At 38.6% G+C, this 15,147-nt stretch overlaps 2 protein-coding genes across 3 annotated transcripts; one reads left to right on the forward strand and one right to left on the reverse strand.

Moving 5' to 3' along the window:
• eef1akmt2 (EEF1A lysine methyltransferase 2) lies at positions 1-5,988 on the reverse strand. The gene is made up of 6 exons (XM_085427867.1): positions 5,830-5,988; positions 5,368-5,433; positions 5,150-5,264; positions 3,661-3,768; positions 2,208-2,424; positions 1-253 (listed from the first exon to the last, which is right to left on the reverse strand). The coding sequence occupies exons 1-6, from the start codon at positions 5,937-5,939 to the stop codon at positions 156-158; spliced, it is 714 nt and encodes a 237-aa protein (XP_085283993.1). The 5' UTR covers positions 5,940-5,988; the 3' UTR covers positions 1-155.
• On the forward strand, positions 5,975-14,014 carry abraxas2 (abraxas 2, BRISC complex subunit). Of its 2 annotated transcripts, none has more exons than XM_085427864.1 (9): positions 5,975-6,119; positions 8,955-9,045; positions 10,140-10,176; positions 10,594-10,660; positions 10,971-11,161; positions 11,441-11,563; positions 12,158-12,242; positions 12,376-12,493; positions 12,798-14,014. In XM_085427864.1, the coding sequence occupies exons 1-9, from the start codon at positions 6,048-6,050 to the stop codon at positions 13,361-13,363; spliced, it is 1,350 nt and encodes a 449-aa protein (XP_085283990.1). In that variant the 5' UTR covers positions 5,975-6,047; the 3' UTR covers positions 13,364-14,014. The 2 variants fall into 2 exon arrangements, with proteins under 2 accessions (XP_085283990.1, XP_085283991.1); XM_085427865.1 differs by having other exon boundaries at positions 11,444-11,563.
• Positions 14,015-15,147: the final 1,133 nt, after the last annotated feature.

Raw genomic sequence — 15,147 nt, forward strand, 5'->3', positions numbered from 1 at the left:
AAAGGAAGCAAGAAAAAAAAGAGGTTTATTTTAAGAAAAAAAAACACCCCACTCCGTTGATCAACTTTGTTTCATTACACAGTCAAAAAAAAAAAAAGAGTTTTAAAGTGCAAAGATGTGACGATTTCCTGTGGTGATATCCTGTCTGACGTAAATCAATGCACTCTTTTGAAGATGAGCGCTGCTACACTGTTGCCCGTCTTGCCTCCAAATTGGAAAGTGGGTGTAGACAACTCCTGCACAAACTCAAATCCTGTGAAGCAACACAAAGAAAATGCGCAAGTTATGAAATGTACATTGCAAAAAAACCTAGCAGATGGCCAGAATCTTTTATCATCTTCTGTGGTTTTGTTACTAAAAAAAAGGAGCAGAACTGAGTGAAGATCCATTGACCATCTGTGACGCTTCCTGGGGGGCTAGTGAAGACAGGCTGTCACTGTGAAAGATGAGATCTCAGAAAGTAGTGGGCCCTCCTCAGCCAAAGTGGACATTGCTCAACTATTAGGTGGAAATGACTTAGGACCAACTTAATTGATGACAGCCAATCACATTCAAAACATTAAAGAACACCCTCTTTTAACTCATTCACTGCCATTGACGTCTATAGTCGTCAATTGCAGTGAATGAGTCAATGGGTTTAACTCATTCACTGCCAATGGCTGGCAGTGAATGAGTTAATTGAGGAAAGCCACTTTGTGTTCTGCAGAGACTCCTTATTCAATCGCAAGGCCCTCTGGCCCCCTGCAGGCTCTCCAGAGTGACTACAATGAGGGAACATGACAGCTTATCTTACTGAAATTTTGACTTAACAGGCTCTTTTTGCCTGGAGCTTAACAACCTGCCAGGTAGCGATTGTGGAACTGTCTGTCTGTTAAATGAGAATGAGACAAAAAAAAAAAGAGACGACTAAATTATACTGCCGCACACCCAAATGATCAACATGTTTTGGCAAATGCTTTAACCCATTTACAACTCAGCAAGTGTGCCTGTAGAGTCCCTGAGAACCCTAAAAAACAAACAAACATAAAAACCCCATAGAAAATAGGCTACTAAAGAAAGCTGAACTTATCAATCCTTTAAGTAAAAACAACAACCCCCCCCCCCCCCCCCCCCAAACAAACGAATTTAATGTATTCCCTTTCTCATAAAAAAACAACAACAAAAAAAACCAAACAAAACAGCCAAGAAGATTTTTGTGTGATTTATTGCAGCAAATTCTTGATCCGGGTTAGGTCATCAGCAGGTCAAAGAAACAATTCACTCCCTTATCTTAAACAATGTTAGGAATCGCTCATTAAAAAAAGAACCCCATGACATTACTTGAAGTTAAAAGCTCCACTAAAGCCTTAGTAAAGTGTTTTAAACACATTTAGATATTTAATTAATATTTTTTCAACACAAAATACCAAAAGGTGCATATATAATTTTCCCAATTCTCCAAGACCAGTGCACTGGCCTTTTGCAACACCATATAAAAAATAAATAAATAAAAAAAATCAGGAAGCATTTAAGTAATATCAAGGTAGACTCAAAACTGCCACAGGAATTAATTAACATAATCCTTGGCTGCATAATTAAATGCGTGATCAAAGGTCAGGTTTACTTAAAGTGTCTAATGGGCCTGATGTAACCCATTTGCTTCAAGGTTCAATTCACTCACAGATGCTCTTCTTCATACCTTAGCAGTAGCAAGTGGTTATTTGAGCTACTGTTGCCTTCTTGTTGGCTTGAAGCAGTCTAGCCATTCTCCTTTGACACCAACAAGCCAATTTTCTCCCAGGAGAACATCCACTCACTGGTTATTTTCTCTTTTTTTGGATTATTCTCATGAAATCCTAGAGATACCTGTGTGGGTAAATCCCAGCAGATCAGCAGTTTCTGAAATACTCACAGCAGCCCATCTAGCATCAACAACCATACCACATTCATAGTCGCCTAAAATCACCTTTCTTCTCCATTCTTTTTCTCCGTTAAATATAAGCAGGTCATCTGGATCATGTTAACATGGGTTGCTGCCATTTGACTGGCATTGATATCAGCATTTAACAACAATATGGCCAGTGAGCATGTACATATTTTTAAGGCGTTCAGGTCTTCATCATCCCGTCTTTGAAATTTCCGCCAACTCAAAACTGATGTGACATTTAATACCAATCCTCAGCCATGATAACTCAGTGCACTCCAAACAGTAATGAATTTTTTCTCACCTTCACTGAATCTGTCAAGTAGCTGCTCTTTTGTCCAATTACAGGAAGTGATGGCAAAGAATCCATTATCCTTCAGAACATCTTTTAGGGCTTGGACATACTGTCTTTTGCCCTCGTTGGTGTTGACTGGGTTTAAGCTTATTGCATCAAATGTTCCTTTGTCGATACAGACGTCAAAACCTTTTAACTCCTTCGGACAACTTAAGAAGTCCATCTCCTAAAATTAAGAAAAAGCGAGAAGGTAAAAATGTAGTGATCAACACTACAGAAATGTGTGCAGTTACCTGCAGAAGAAATCTTTCAGTAGATCCCAAGATGAAGTGTGCTATACTTCAATGGTTTACTTTAAAACTAAATTCCAACTGTTGACATGACAGCACTTAATTTTGCTGAGGGTTCTGGCCCACCATACCACTAGTGAAAGGACTCCTTTATCTGGACAGATGGCTGAACACCAGATCTCTGGGGTGAGCTCTAGAGCTACCTACTCATGACACATATTAGATTTATGGAGGAGGATCAACAGAGATTCCCTGAGGACAGGTACAGCTATATACTGCTACAACTGACTTTAGTGTGAGTCTGTAAAATAGAAAAAAGTGGGAAGACGTTGTAGGAATGCGTGAAGGTGAAAGTGTCAAAAGAGCAGTAGACAGTGACTAATGGAAACTGCAAAGGGGTTCTGACATAGTTCTAAGAATGACCTCTGAGCGACAGGCACGTTCATACAACTTACGTTGGCAGTTGTGCAGAAATGACCCAGATGCCAACATACATATTTCTCTCTCACATACTGAGCCCTCCCCTGCACAGCTAAGGTCAATATTGACTTCAGTGGCAGCCTTTCTGCACAAGCAGAGCACGCAGCATCATAGGTGTGAAATGCATACAACATATATGCAACTGTATTATGCATGAAGGAGTGGAAAAGTCACTCATCACAACCCTTATAGACCAGCCAGCATTCATAACTTGTTTTTCTTGCGTGTATATGATAGAAAATGTGTGTTAAAGCCTGCCAAGTTATTTGGGGTATGAGGTTGGCAGACATCCACCACATTCAAGGCCTTCTTCCTATCCAACTCTCCCACATAGTAAACACAAGAAAGTTTCCTCCAACCTTCACAGGCTCTAGGTTGGCTCACTGTATGCTGAAAACTATATTGTATTATTGGAACTTAGGAGGGATTCATTTTGTATCAAAGCGTGATTTGTACACTGCAGAAAAAAAAAGATTCACTTAGCCCTCCAAATATTTATGCAGAATCAATTAAAAGGTTTAAATGCTACGCTCATCATTGAGTGGCAGCAACTTAATGCACAAAATCCACACGTTTAAAATTTCAGCTATAAAGTGTGTTTGGCGTTACTGCTGGTCATTTCTGTGAACATGAACACAATGTATCATCTTCCTTACAAATTTAAATGAACTCCAAATCTTGACTGGACACACCTTTACAGTGACATCTGTCAGTTTCTCTGCCTGAAGCACACTTCTGGCCAATTCCACAGACGCATGAGAATAATCTATGCCGGTCAGATTCTTGTATCCATGTTTGGCCTGGTGGGGGGGAAAGCAAACAAATAATAAATAAATTATGAACAGTTACAATAATAACCTTTGTCCTTACTAACATGTCTGTAAAGATATAAACTAAACAATTTATGTGATCTGGCCCTGCGTGTGCTGCTAAAAACAGGACATTGAGTTAGCTGCTTGTAAAAATACTTCAGAGGAAAAGCAACAATGAGAAAAAGATAAGGGATTTTCTATTACAGTGGTACCAGAAGCACCAAGTGTTAACAGAGGAAGGCATGGAAATGGGAAATATACATTAGCTGTAGATTTTTGGTTTAATAGCTGTGGATAAAATAGTTTGCAAAAGTCTCAGTTTCATTCTGGTAAGAAAAAAAAACAAACTACAACTGGGTTGGATGCATTGTGATTAACCACAATTTTCTTGGAAAGCAGAGTTCAATCCCACTAGCTGCACCTAGTATGATTACTGTCAGACATGCTGAATCAAGAAATTACTGAAACAGAACCTATATGACTAAGTAAAGAAAGCTAAAAGGTCTCAAAACCCAAGGCATCATGCCAAAATCTCTGTTCTTGAGGGGATTTTTTAAAAGAAAAAAGTCAGTGAAAGTCACTGACATGTTTAGGTCTGGAAGGGGTCACAAACCAATTTTTTTAAAGTTTTGAGCAGATAGATGGGAGAGTTTCAAGACAAAAATCACTGCCTAAAAAAAAAAGATCACAAGAGCTTGTCTCATGTTAGCCAAAAAAAAAAAAATCTTGATGAATATTCTGTGGACTGATGAGAGAAATTGTAAACTTTTTGGAAGGTTTGTATCCCATTCCATCTGTCTAACTAACACAGCAAGTCATAGAGGGACCATCATAGCTACAGTCAAACATGGTGGTGGTAGTGTGATGGTCTGGAGCTGCTTTGCTGCTTCAGGAACAATGAATGGAACAATGAATTCTGCTCTTCTACCTCCTCAGGGAGATTCTCTAGCCAGCCAGCAGTTTGTGTCCTAAAGCTCAAACAAACATGGGTTATGCAGCAGGACAATGACTCGATGATTTGGAGTGGTCTAATCAAAGTCTGGACTTAAAACTGATTGAGATAATTTGGCATGACCTTAAGAAGGCCATTCGTGCTCAAACCCTCCAACTGTGTTCATTTAAAAAAAAAAAAAAAAAAAAAAAAGGAAACGAAACGAAAAGAAGACTGGGATAAAATTCTCTATATTCATAGCAATATGAAACACTCATTGCCAGTTATTGCAAATGCTTGATTACTATTATTGCTGGTAAAGGGGGCACAATCAGTTATTAGGTTTAGGTGGCAATTACCCTTTCACATAGGGCCAGGTAGCATCGTATACATAAAAAAAACAAACATAAAGTGTCATTAATTTTACTCTATCCATACCAGCTCAACTAAAAAAGCTCCATTTCCAGTGCCAATGTCAAGAATGGCAGCATTTTCTGGGATCTTCGCTTTGTCCATCCATCGCAGCACACGGCTCATGCTTTCCTCACCAAACCTTTTAAGAAGCCACAGGTTATTGTGAAGTGAAGCAAGCCATCAGTTTGTCTCAAGAAATTATTATGGCTATGACCACTGTGGCCAATACACTGCATTATTACCATATCTCACCAACATCTCCAATATCGTTGAACGTCTCAAGCTCTTTTTGGTATGCATCATCCCAGCTGCAAACCCCAACCCCCCAGATCATTTGTTAATACTATGGCATACACATGACATGCTGTTAGGTCAAAACAAATTACTCAGGTAGCTCAGTAAATAAACAAGTCAGCAGCATGAAGCTAAAAAGCTCGTATTTAATGCTTACTTAATCTATTCTAATTTAATGGTTTAAGTGTTACACATTTCTACTTATACCATTCACTCTATCAATGGTTACCTGTAAGCTTGTAACTAAGAATTAAACCTCTTCATGCTCGATTTGATGGCTATAAGTTGTGTTTATCTTATAGCACAGTGGACAAAATGTGTAAAGTGACTCTGAGAGTGGTATCCGCTAGCTAACTGTGTAGCCTGACACAAGACGTCCACCATCATAAATTTACGTTACAAACACTCACAACTCTTTAGTTCCGAGTTTGGACGTCCCAAAGTCATTTTCTGAGCATCGGTCTTCCTCGGAATCCGAGATATTTTCACAGCCACGCGTGCTCTCTCCGGCGTCTTCCATGCTTGTCTAGCCTGTCAAGACGTGTCCTACAGTTCCCACAAGACTTTGCGTCTAAACGGCGTGCTTCCAACCGCAGGGGTCATCGGGATTGATAGGGATGTTTCCATCATGGCGGCATCCATTTCAGGTTATACTTTTAGTTCTGTGTGTTATCACAGCGCCAACAGCAACGCGGATCATGTAAGTGTTTTAAACTGTGCTTACAAACTGTCATGCGATGGTTGCTGAGACGTGTGTAGCTCAATGGTGTGTCTGTTCGTTCACCGGCGACGTTAGTTTGTGTTGTTTTTTTTTCCCAGTGTCATCATCCTGTTGCTGGCTAGCTAGTATTGGTTCCGTCTATTTACCGGCAAGTATATCTAATCAGAGTGTTAAGTTTGGGCAACATGATCACAGGGATAGTAATCTTAAAGTGATGTCATGTGTTACAGTGGCACAGCTGTAACATATACAGCCATAGTTTTGCCTATAAAAGAACACCTGTTATTTCTATGGAGGAAATCATATTGGGAAAGTTTAGATTCCAGGAAATACCCCGTACTACTTAGCATGCTAGCTAAGCTACCAAGTTAAGTGACTTCCGCGTATAGGTACTCCTAAAAGTTAAAGTCATGTTGACCTTTTATTTTAAAGGAATTTGCTATATCCTCAAAACCGAGATAACGCCATAAATCAAAAAACGGAGTTATACAAACAGATTTGTTTCTCTTGTTTCCGCATTGCTAGATTAGCTTGGTAGCCAAATCGCTGATTTTCACTCTTAAGTCACCAGTGTGTCTATTTAAACGGCTGGGATGCGCAGATTTGTTTTTCTTTATTTTCTTTAAGAACATCGAAGAAACGTCGTCGATGAGAAATGATTTTAATAGCATATGTGAAATAAGGAAACCAGGCTGCCGACAGCCTCTGTTCACATCCGTTCTCCTCTTTTAATAGTCGCCCCTGAGCAGGTGGATAGTTGCAGCTTGACTGGGCTGCAAGTCTGACTGCATTCCTGGCATAGGCAGAAAGAGCTGATTGTTTACCAGCAGCTGGCGCGACCGAATGTTCACACAGGAACAAAAAGTGTATTTGTTGTTTAATATTACAGGTTACAAGGAGTCTTTTAATTGCAGTGGACTTATTTCACAGCAGATATTTTGACATGTAGTCTTAAGTAAACACAGGTGTTACTAATAACATTTTGCCTTCAGGTTACTGAGGTTACCATTCTCACAACCTCGGTTAGAGCCCACTTCTCGCATAAAAACTAAAGGCAACTGGGCCTGTGAAACCAGCTCTAAAGACTGTTTTAATTTGTTTTTACTTGTGGTTCGGTCAAACCCGCCATAAATGTTTTCAATTTCTGTTATTATGACTGTTTTGCTGTTGTTAGAATTTAGTTATATTTGTAATAATTTTATTATGTTGCATGATTATGTAAGTCCTATGTTTGCAATTGGGCTTTTGAGACCTGGATTGCAAATGAATGTGCCCATAAAGCCTTTTAGGTCAACTTCTGTTGTATTAAAATGTGCTATAGAAATATGCTGACCTGACTTGATATTAATGACAGTTTATTTTCTAGAATAGAAGGTGATTAGTTACATGTGTTTACCTACTGTGAAATAGGTCTTATGTTGTTGTTTGCTATGAACAGTAGAAATGTATCAGATTCCAATTTTCAGCACATACAAATAAAAATCACATTTTCTTGAATGCAAAATATTGTCTTCATAATAAAACTAAATATGAAAGACTACTCGTCTCCATAATTTTCCTGATGATGCTTTGATTCTTTTATTGCTTATAGTGAGGCTGCTGGCTTGCAGCCAGCTCTGAGCGCTAGATAACTTTATGTTTAGCCACTTTGTTAGCTTCTTTAAAATGACCATGTTCAGCTGGGTGAGCGCGATTTGATTAGGTTTGGTTTGATTAGGTTTGTTGTTGCAAATGTTTTTGCGGCGCTCCTCCAGTGGTTTAATTTGACAGACCTTTTTTTACTCATTTTACCACTAATCGCATGTCAACATGTAGCTGACTTCAACAGACCAGCTTGAAGTCAGCCATATGGGAGGCTGAGAATGCTGAAAAATCTGATTCCTGTGTAGTGCCAAAAAGTGATTTCAGGTATTTGCCAAAAGCAAATGACTTGTTGACCTATATTCTGTCAAACACACTTGAAGCATATCTATTATATAGCGCTTTGAGGGCCCCAAAAGCACTATATAAATGAAATCCATTATTATTATTATTATTGTTGTTGTTATTATTATTTATTTATCCACATAAAAATTCTCATGGTGATTCTGAATGTCTTTTTCTGAGAGAGATCTGGCCAAGAGGGCATCAGAAATTGCAAAAAATGTAATAGTTCTATAAAGATATTTTAAGTTGCCAAAGAGGACCGGATGATTTACTGTTTAGAAGAATAGATACAATAACACGGAGTCATAACGATACTTGTAAAACAGGTCATTTGTTTATTTTATGTATGACTCCTTTGTAAATCCTATTTAGTACAGCCTGTTCACCACTCTTAACAAAGATCTGGGCATCTCTAATGGAAGAGTGTTATTAGCAGAATTGGTAATCTACTGACCTTTATTTCACATCATGTGTTGCATTTATTACTAAATGACTTGTGACTTCATCATTTGATCAGATCATTTTATTTTTATAACACATCTAAAAACAACAGGAGTTGGTCCAAAGGCAAGAATAGGTTAAAAAACATAAGGGGAAAAATGTAGAAGCTGTTTGGTTGATAATCCAAATGACTTTGAGTTATAAAATGGAGTATTAAGTTTAAAAGCCAACCTATGGAGAATTTGAGGAGTAAAGCAGCATTTTTAAAATAATCAGGGAATGTGAACATTTATGTAATTATGGGTTTGTTGTTGTTTTTTTAATGTTTTTGTTTTGTTTTTTTGTTTTTGTCAGGTAGAGACAAGCAAACTTATGCTTAAGCCATTAATTAATTAGGAAATTAATAACACTACTTAACCACTATTCTGTGAAAACATCTTTACACAGGAGGGCTTCCTATTAGGAGATGTAAGGCAAGAAGAGACTGTGAGCATCAGTGACACACAGATCAGCAGCGCTGAACTGCTACAGGTAGTAGGTAAGCCCTGAAACAGACTAAACACTTTTGCGTTGACCGATTAACACAGGACAGAGAAGCTCACACATCACCGTTTTAAACCTCCTTCTCATGGCACACATGACAGCGGGAAATGAGCAGATTAAAATTAAGTACTGGTATTTCAATTGTCATGCTTTGATCTTAGGGTTTTTGTATGTGTTTTCTGACTCTGTCACACTGCCATGGCTTACTGAGAAACTTCCATTTCCTGAGACAGCGCAGGTGTATACAGACAAATGTTAACGTCCCTTTTACTAACTTGTAACTTTTATTGACTCCAAAACTAAGCTTATTTATTAATAATAAATGTAATTTAAAAATATCTACATTTACATCACATCATCCCTGCTAGGACATAGGATGTTTAAGGACTTTGGGGAAAAGGAAAACATTATGAGACTAATATTATTCAGCTGGACAGTCAGGCATTTTAAATTGGGGAAATCCTCTGTAAGGTGTTACTGAAGATTTTTTTTTAAATTTTTATTCTTTGTTGAGTGGAGTTCTTAAGTTTACTGCTTCCTGACTTTCTACTCATACTTCAGTGTTTCTAGAAGTGACAGTCAGTGTTCTTAATGTAGCTTGCTATCGCCAGTGTGTGAATGTGTGTGTGAATGGGTGGATGACTGGATATGTAAAGCGCTTTGGGGTCCTTAGGGACTAGTAAAGCGCTATATAAATACAGGCCATTTACCATTTACCATTCTTATTGTTTACTACATATTCTCATGCTTCTGCTTATTTTATTTTATTTTTGCTTATGATCTCCTCTTAAAGTATTTGGAATAGCAAGCAAGTCTAAAATAATCAGCAAGAGAAGCGTTTCTGCTTTCCAAGGTCATGTTTGCTGTTTGTGGGGCCCTATAGACATTTGTTTTTGTTCTTATAAGTTACACGTGTCTTGTTGAATTTGATAAATACACCAGTGTCAATGACATCTCATTGATGTTGTTTTGTGTTATATATTTAAATTGTGGGTCTACATGTTGCCTTAAATTTGCATCACACTCATAAAGATTTGCATACATGATGATAAGTAACTAAAGAATCTTGTCACTGCTTATTTTCACCAGAAATCCATCACCATGATCCTTGTGCACAGTTGTTTAGGTAAGATATGACCTTTGTTCACTTAAACAGGTTTCATTCAGTGTTCACTGTACAGTACACAGTATATGTACTAGTTTTTTGTTGTAATAGTGTAGTACAGACATTGTTTCATCCAAGCTAACATTGTACATCAGCAATTCGGTCCATTAGGGGTTTAGGAAAACTTGATGTAAAACTTTATTGTAACACACGCTTAACAAGATAAGGTAGGTGGATGAATTCTTACTGTAACTCATTGAAACCACGTGTTATTGTTCAGTCTCATTTTTTCTCTCTCAAAAAAACAGAGTATGTACAGAGTAGCTTATGGTATTGACAGTTGGACAGTAGATGGCCCCATATGACAAGGCTAAAACAGAGGAGGCGTGGGAACATGATGAATCCATTTAAAACCTGTTTCTTCCTCTCTCTCATCAGCTTTTATGACTACGCAGGTAAAGTCAATGAAGAAAGTCTCAACAGCATTCTTAAAGATAGACGGAAAGTAAGTGAACTTTTTTTGTGAGACGACTGAATTGCTATGAAATGTCTTGTTACATTTATGCTGAAAGTAATCATAACAAATCCTATTTGTGAAATCATCATTGCATTGAGCTTAATGGCATTACACCTCCTTACATGTACATCCTTTGTTAAATGCATAAGTTTCATAATGACCAAAAGTTTCTATTTTTGCAGACATACTATGATGTCTTTTGTTCATTTAGCCTCTGCACATACTTGGTACTTTGTCCTAAACAGGGCATAGAGAGGCTTGAGCACATTTTAAAAGAGTTGTTTCTGTGGCCGTGCAGAATGTCATTGGTTGGTACCGGTTCCGAAGGAATACGCAGCAGCAGATGTCGTTCAGGGAACAGATCATCCACAAACAGCTGACCCAGCTGCTCGGTGTACCCGACCTCGTCTTCCTTCTTTTTAGCTTCATCTCCACCGCCAACAGCTCCACACACGCACTGGAATATGTGCTCTTCAGACCTAATCGAAGGTAATGACAGCTTTTGATAAATTATTTGCCTTATCCACAGTTAATGCATTTCTATGTCAATGGGATTGTATTGTGAATTGGTATCAGAAGATAATCTGAGTTAAGCTATTTAAAAGAAAAAAATGGATTGGTGCTACTTGTTACTTCTGATAACAAGCTGGTGCAGAATGGACTTTTTAAAGATGTGTAAATGGCAAAATATGACGCGCAACATAGTGTTTATGTTTCCTGAAGAAGTTTTTCATGGTTTAAAAGCACTAACTGGTTATATCCACTCAGTAGGTACAACCAGAGGATTACACTCTCAATCCCAAACCTTGGTAACACGAGCCAGCAGGAATACAAAGTCTCTTCAGTTCCCAATACCTCACTTAACTACGCAAAGGTCATTAAAGAGCATGGGTAAGGTCTGAATTACCAGTTTGTTTTGTTTAACTGTTTATCCTATGCCACTGGTAACTACCATTTTGGGGGGTACGGATTGTACAGCCATTTTTCTCCTATGATAAGAATGGGGCTGCAGCATCCACCTGTTTTTCACCTGATGCCATAGTATAGTTTACCCTTAAGGGCATAATTAGCAGCTAAATCCCAATGTGTGTATGTGTTTATGAAAGTTTATGGTTGACACTTTGTGCAAGTAGGATCAGCATATATTTGTTGGTGACTGCAGTGCAAAGCTGGTATGTGAAGGCCTGCACGTGCTTCATCTCTTATTTCTGTTTTTGTATCTAAACTTAGACCCTCTGTTTCTGCTGTGGAAGAGTACCGTGTGTGTTACAGGAAGAGTTTGGTCAGGCCTGTCTCTTCAGCTTATTCAGCTTGTACTTTGAAGAGTCAGTGGTTAGCTACGGTTTAACTTTACTATAGAAGACAGCAACAAAAACCACAATTTATCTGTGGTCTTGATTGATAAAATATGTAGGTTTTTGCTGTGTATCGTTTTGTTTTCTTGAAAGATGTGTTTGAAATCTTTTTTGGTGAATATGTCTGCAGGGCTGAATTTTTTGACAAAGACGGTGTGATGAAGGATATCCGAACAATATTTCAAGTCTACAGTGCACTACAAGATAAACTGCAGGTGGGTTGAATAATTCCTGTTATTTCACCTCAAACATTTTATGAACTTCTTTGGGCAGTAGAATATTTATGTTATTTTGTTCTATTTTGCATGAGATTTAATTTTTCTGATAAATTGTTTGCCCTATTTTTAGGCTGTTTGTGGTGAAGTGGAACAAAGTGAGCGTGTTAAAGAGAAAATTCAAGAGGAAGTGAACAAACTCAAACAACAAATTGCTCTCAGGAAACGCAAGACTGCAGAAGAGGAGAGAAGTACGTAACTGATTTGCATTCAGTATACTGGAATTATGTCATTAATATTTCAAATGCGTGCTGCTTTAAATTTTAGAACCACAAATTTGGGCTTAAACTTGGATGCAGACAGTGAACTAACATCTTGTAGATTATAACATCCTTTTAAGCTAGTAGCTAATAATGCAAAGCTACACATTCAGAGAAATTCAGTTTTAAGTTTTTAAGTTCATGTTAGACCAGTCAACAGTTAATATGCATATAAGTGGCATTTACATTTACCTTACATGTTTTTAATAGCTACATCTTTCTCTTTTCTCTGCAGGGCTCCGTGAAGCCCAAAATGCAGACTCCCATTCCACTCCAGAGGAGAACACAGAACCTTGTGAGGGTTCTCCGCTGTCCGGGATAACTTTCCCCACACCCTCTGCTCCGGAGCGGCCCAGTACCTCACCTAACCCACCATCTTACACTGACCTCATGTCCCAAGATGACTCTCTCCTGCCCTCTTCTTCCCCCCCTACTAGTGCTGCTCTGTTACCTCGACCCCAAGCTGTGGGCTCCCCAGGACACCCTACCCCTGGCCCTACGGTGATGGGCTTGGGTCTTGGCCACGGGCTGGGCCTGGGCCTCAGCGCAAGTTCAAATCCCGTTACCACTCCCAGCACTCCGTACCTTGGCAATGGTGACGGCTCAAGCTCTGACTCGTTAGACAGACAAGCTGCAGGGCAGGAAGACGATGAGGACGAGGAGGACGAGGACAGTAGCGAATATGAGAACTTAGTGAGCGAAGGTGCTCACCTGCCAATGGTCTCTGCCAGCGTTTTAGCTCAAGGTCGACCAGCTGCCCTCAGCCCTGACGGGGATGCTCATGGCTCGCAGGCCACATAAAAAAAAAAAAAAAAAAAAGCCACAGGATGTGTAAGGGACACAAATATGTGACACACCTTGAGAGGTGGGCATCGAAAGCAATCAAAGATGGGCAAATACAGACAAAAAAAAAGTGCCAGTCCTGAAAGTGAAAGGCATGTGCAAGTGATGTCCAACTGTGTGTATTCTTGTCTTAGTCTGATCTCCATTTTAAGGGGAAACCTACTAGGCTTTGCAGGCTTAAACAGGTGCATCTCACTGGGTGAAAAGTCGTTTGTCTTTATGTTTTGTTTCAAAGTGGGCCGGTTTTGATATTTAAGTGTGGCGTTGTTGGATTTCAGGGCGAGCAGTGAAGATTTAAACATTATTCAGGCCAACTGGTTGGCTAAGAGATTAGCCCATGCTTTCTGTATGTTAAGTGTATATCTTTTTGTTTCAAATTTGGATCACTGACTTTAAGCACCCACTCTTACATTACCTCTTGCACTATTTTTGTTTTCTTGCTTTCTTCTACACAAACCAACTATGAGAATGAAGGGAAAATATTCTGCGGCCTTCAAACAATTTTCAGTGAAGTAGGCAAATGGTTGTTTACTTTTTAATTTTAAGAAAGAAATATATATGTAACTAGAATTTATTCAATGTGCACATTTTGTCTTTTCGATTTTCAACTTGTTAGTGTCTTTTCCATGTTTCACGGTCTTTAATTAACCGTACCGTTGCCTATTAAAATAATGATTAGATTTCAAACAAAATTTACTCTGCCACTTCTAGGATGGGTGCTTTTATATATATATATATTTTGTCAGATTAACAGTTGATCTTATTTGACTGACAGTGTCAATGTCTCGTTCTTCTAGGATAACACTGAAATTGTATGCGCTTTGCTGCACTTAACAAAATTTTAGATTTCTTTAATAATGTGCTATACCAATGCTGACATGTTGTGCCACTTGAGTAGTCCTCTTTGACCACCATGAGCCAAAATTAGCTCAGCTTATTTGCATTGTATGGGGTTCACAGGGCAAACAGTGTACTGTAGCTTTACTAACCAGATGCTTATGGTTCCCTTCTGCTGCTGCATCACACACAGAGAGCTGCCACTAAAAAAGAAAAATTGCATCCATCTGTACTTCATATAAAAACCTGGCTGCTGCTTCCACTTTACAGTGCTGGTTTTCTCAATACTACTGACCATGTTTGTGTTCATTTAACCACTTTGAGCTTACTTCTTACTAATATGTTCTTTATTAAAATCATAATGGAATTATGGCTGGCACCCCTGTACAGTGTGAATTGCAACTTTGGGAACAGAGACTGAGCAATCACCTTCACGTTTTTGCATAGTTGAATGCAGACCTCATGTGTTGTGACCTGCCTGATTCAGTGTAAAGTATAAGGACCTGGTTTAATGTGATGAAAACATCATGACCTTGCTTCAGTGCCTTCCACTCAGGGCAGTTTCAGTCTGCACACAAAACACATTCACAGACCTCTCTTTGGGGGGAAAAGTTGTATTTTAAAAAAAAAATACTGTGTTGTGTTTGCAATAATCAACTTCCACATTTTTTTTTGTTTTTCTTTTTTCATTTTTATTTTAATTGAGCCTTGCAGTTTAAAGCATGCATTTCCATAATGTCATGTTTTGTCTCCCTGAAACTGTCTTTTCTGCTTCCCAAAGATGTTTTTTCCCCCCCCTCTTTTTACCTTTCCTGGTGGCTTCTGAGTGGATGTGTATCCTAATGTTGCAGCTGTGACTGCTTGCTTTATTATTTGAAACTGGAAACATAAATGTAAAGTCAGAA

The sequence above is a fragment of the Rhamphochromis longiceps genome, linkage group LG13 (genome assembly GCF_057381845.1).
Source record: "Rhamphochromis longiceps isolate RC_006_pf linkage group LG13, R_longiceps_female_GT1.1, whole genome shotgun sequence".
NCBI classification, from domain to species: Eukaryota; Metazoa; Chordata; class Actinopteri; order Cichliformes; family Cichlidae; genus Rhamphochromis; species Rhamphochromis longiceps.

What these genes read in the sequence shown, in the direction of transcription:
- eef1akmt2 (XM_085427867.1), bottom strand. Translation starts at nt 5,939, where the DNA reads ATGGAAGACGCCGGAGAGAGCACGCGTGGCTGTGAAAATATCTCGGAT. An exon ending in GGAGATGTTGGTGAGATATG is followed by an intron (nt 5,265 to 5,367) that starts GTAATAATGCAG and finishes GCTTCTTAAAAG; the next exon opens with GTTTGGTGAGGAAAGCATGA. An exon ending in GAGCTTTTTTAGTTGAGCTG is followed by an intron (nt 3,769 to 5,149) that starts GTATGGATAGAG and finishes CCCCCCCACCAG; the next exon opens with GCCAAACATGGATACAAGAA.
- abraxas2 (XM_085427864.1), top strand. Translation starts at nt 6,048, where the DNA reads ATGGCGGCATCCATTTCAGGTTATACTTTTAGTTCTGTGTGTTATCAC. An exon ending in AAGGTCATTAAAGAGCATGG is followed by an intron (nt 11,564 to 12,157) that starts GTAAGGTCTGAA and finishes ATATGTCTGCAG; the next exon opens with GGCTGAATTTTTTGACAAAG. An exon ending in CACTACAAGATAAACTGCAG is followed by an intron (nt 12,243 to 12,375) that starts GTGGGTTGAATA and finishes CCCTATTTTTAG; the next exon opens with GCTGTTTGTGGTGAAGTGGA.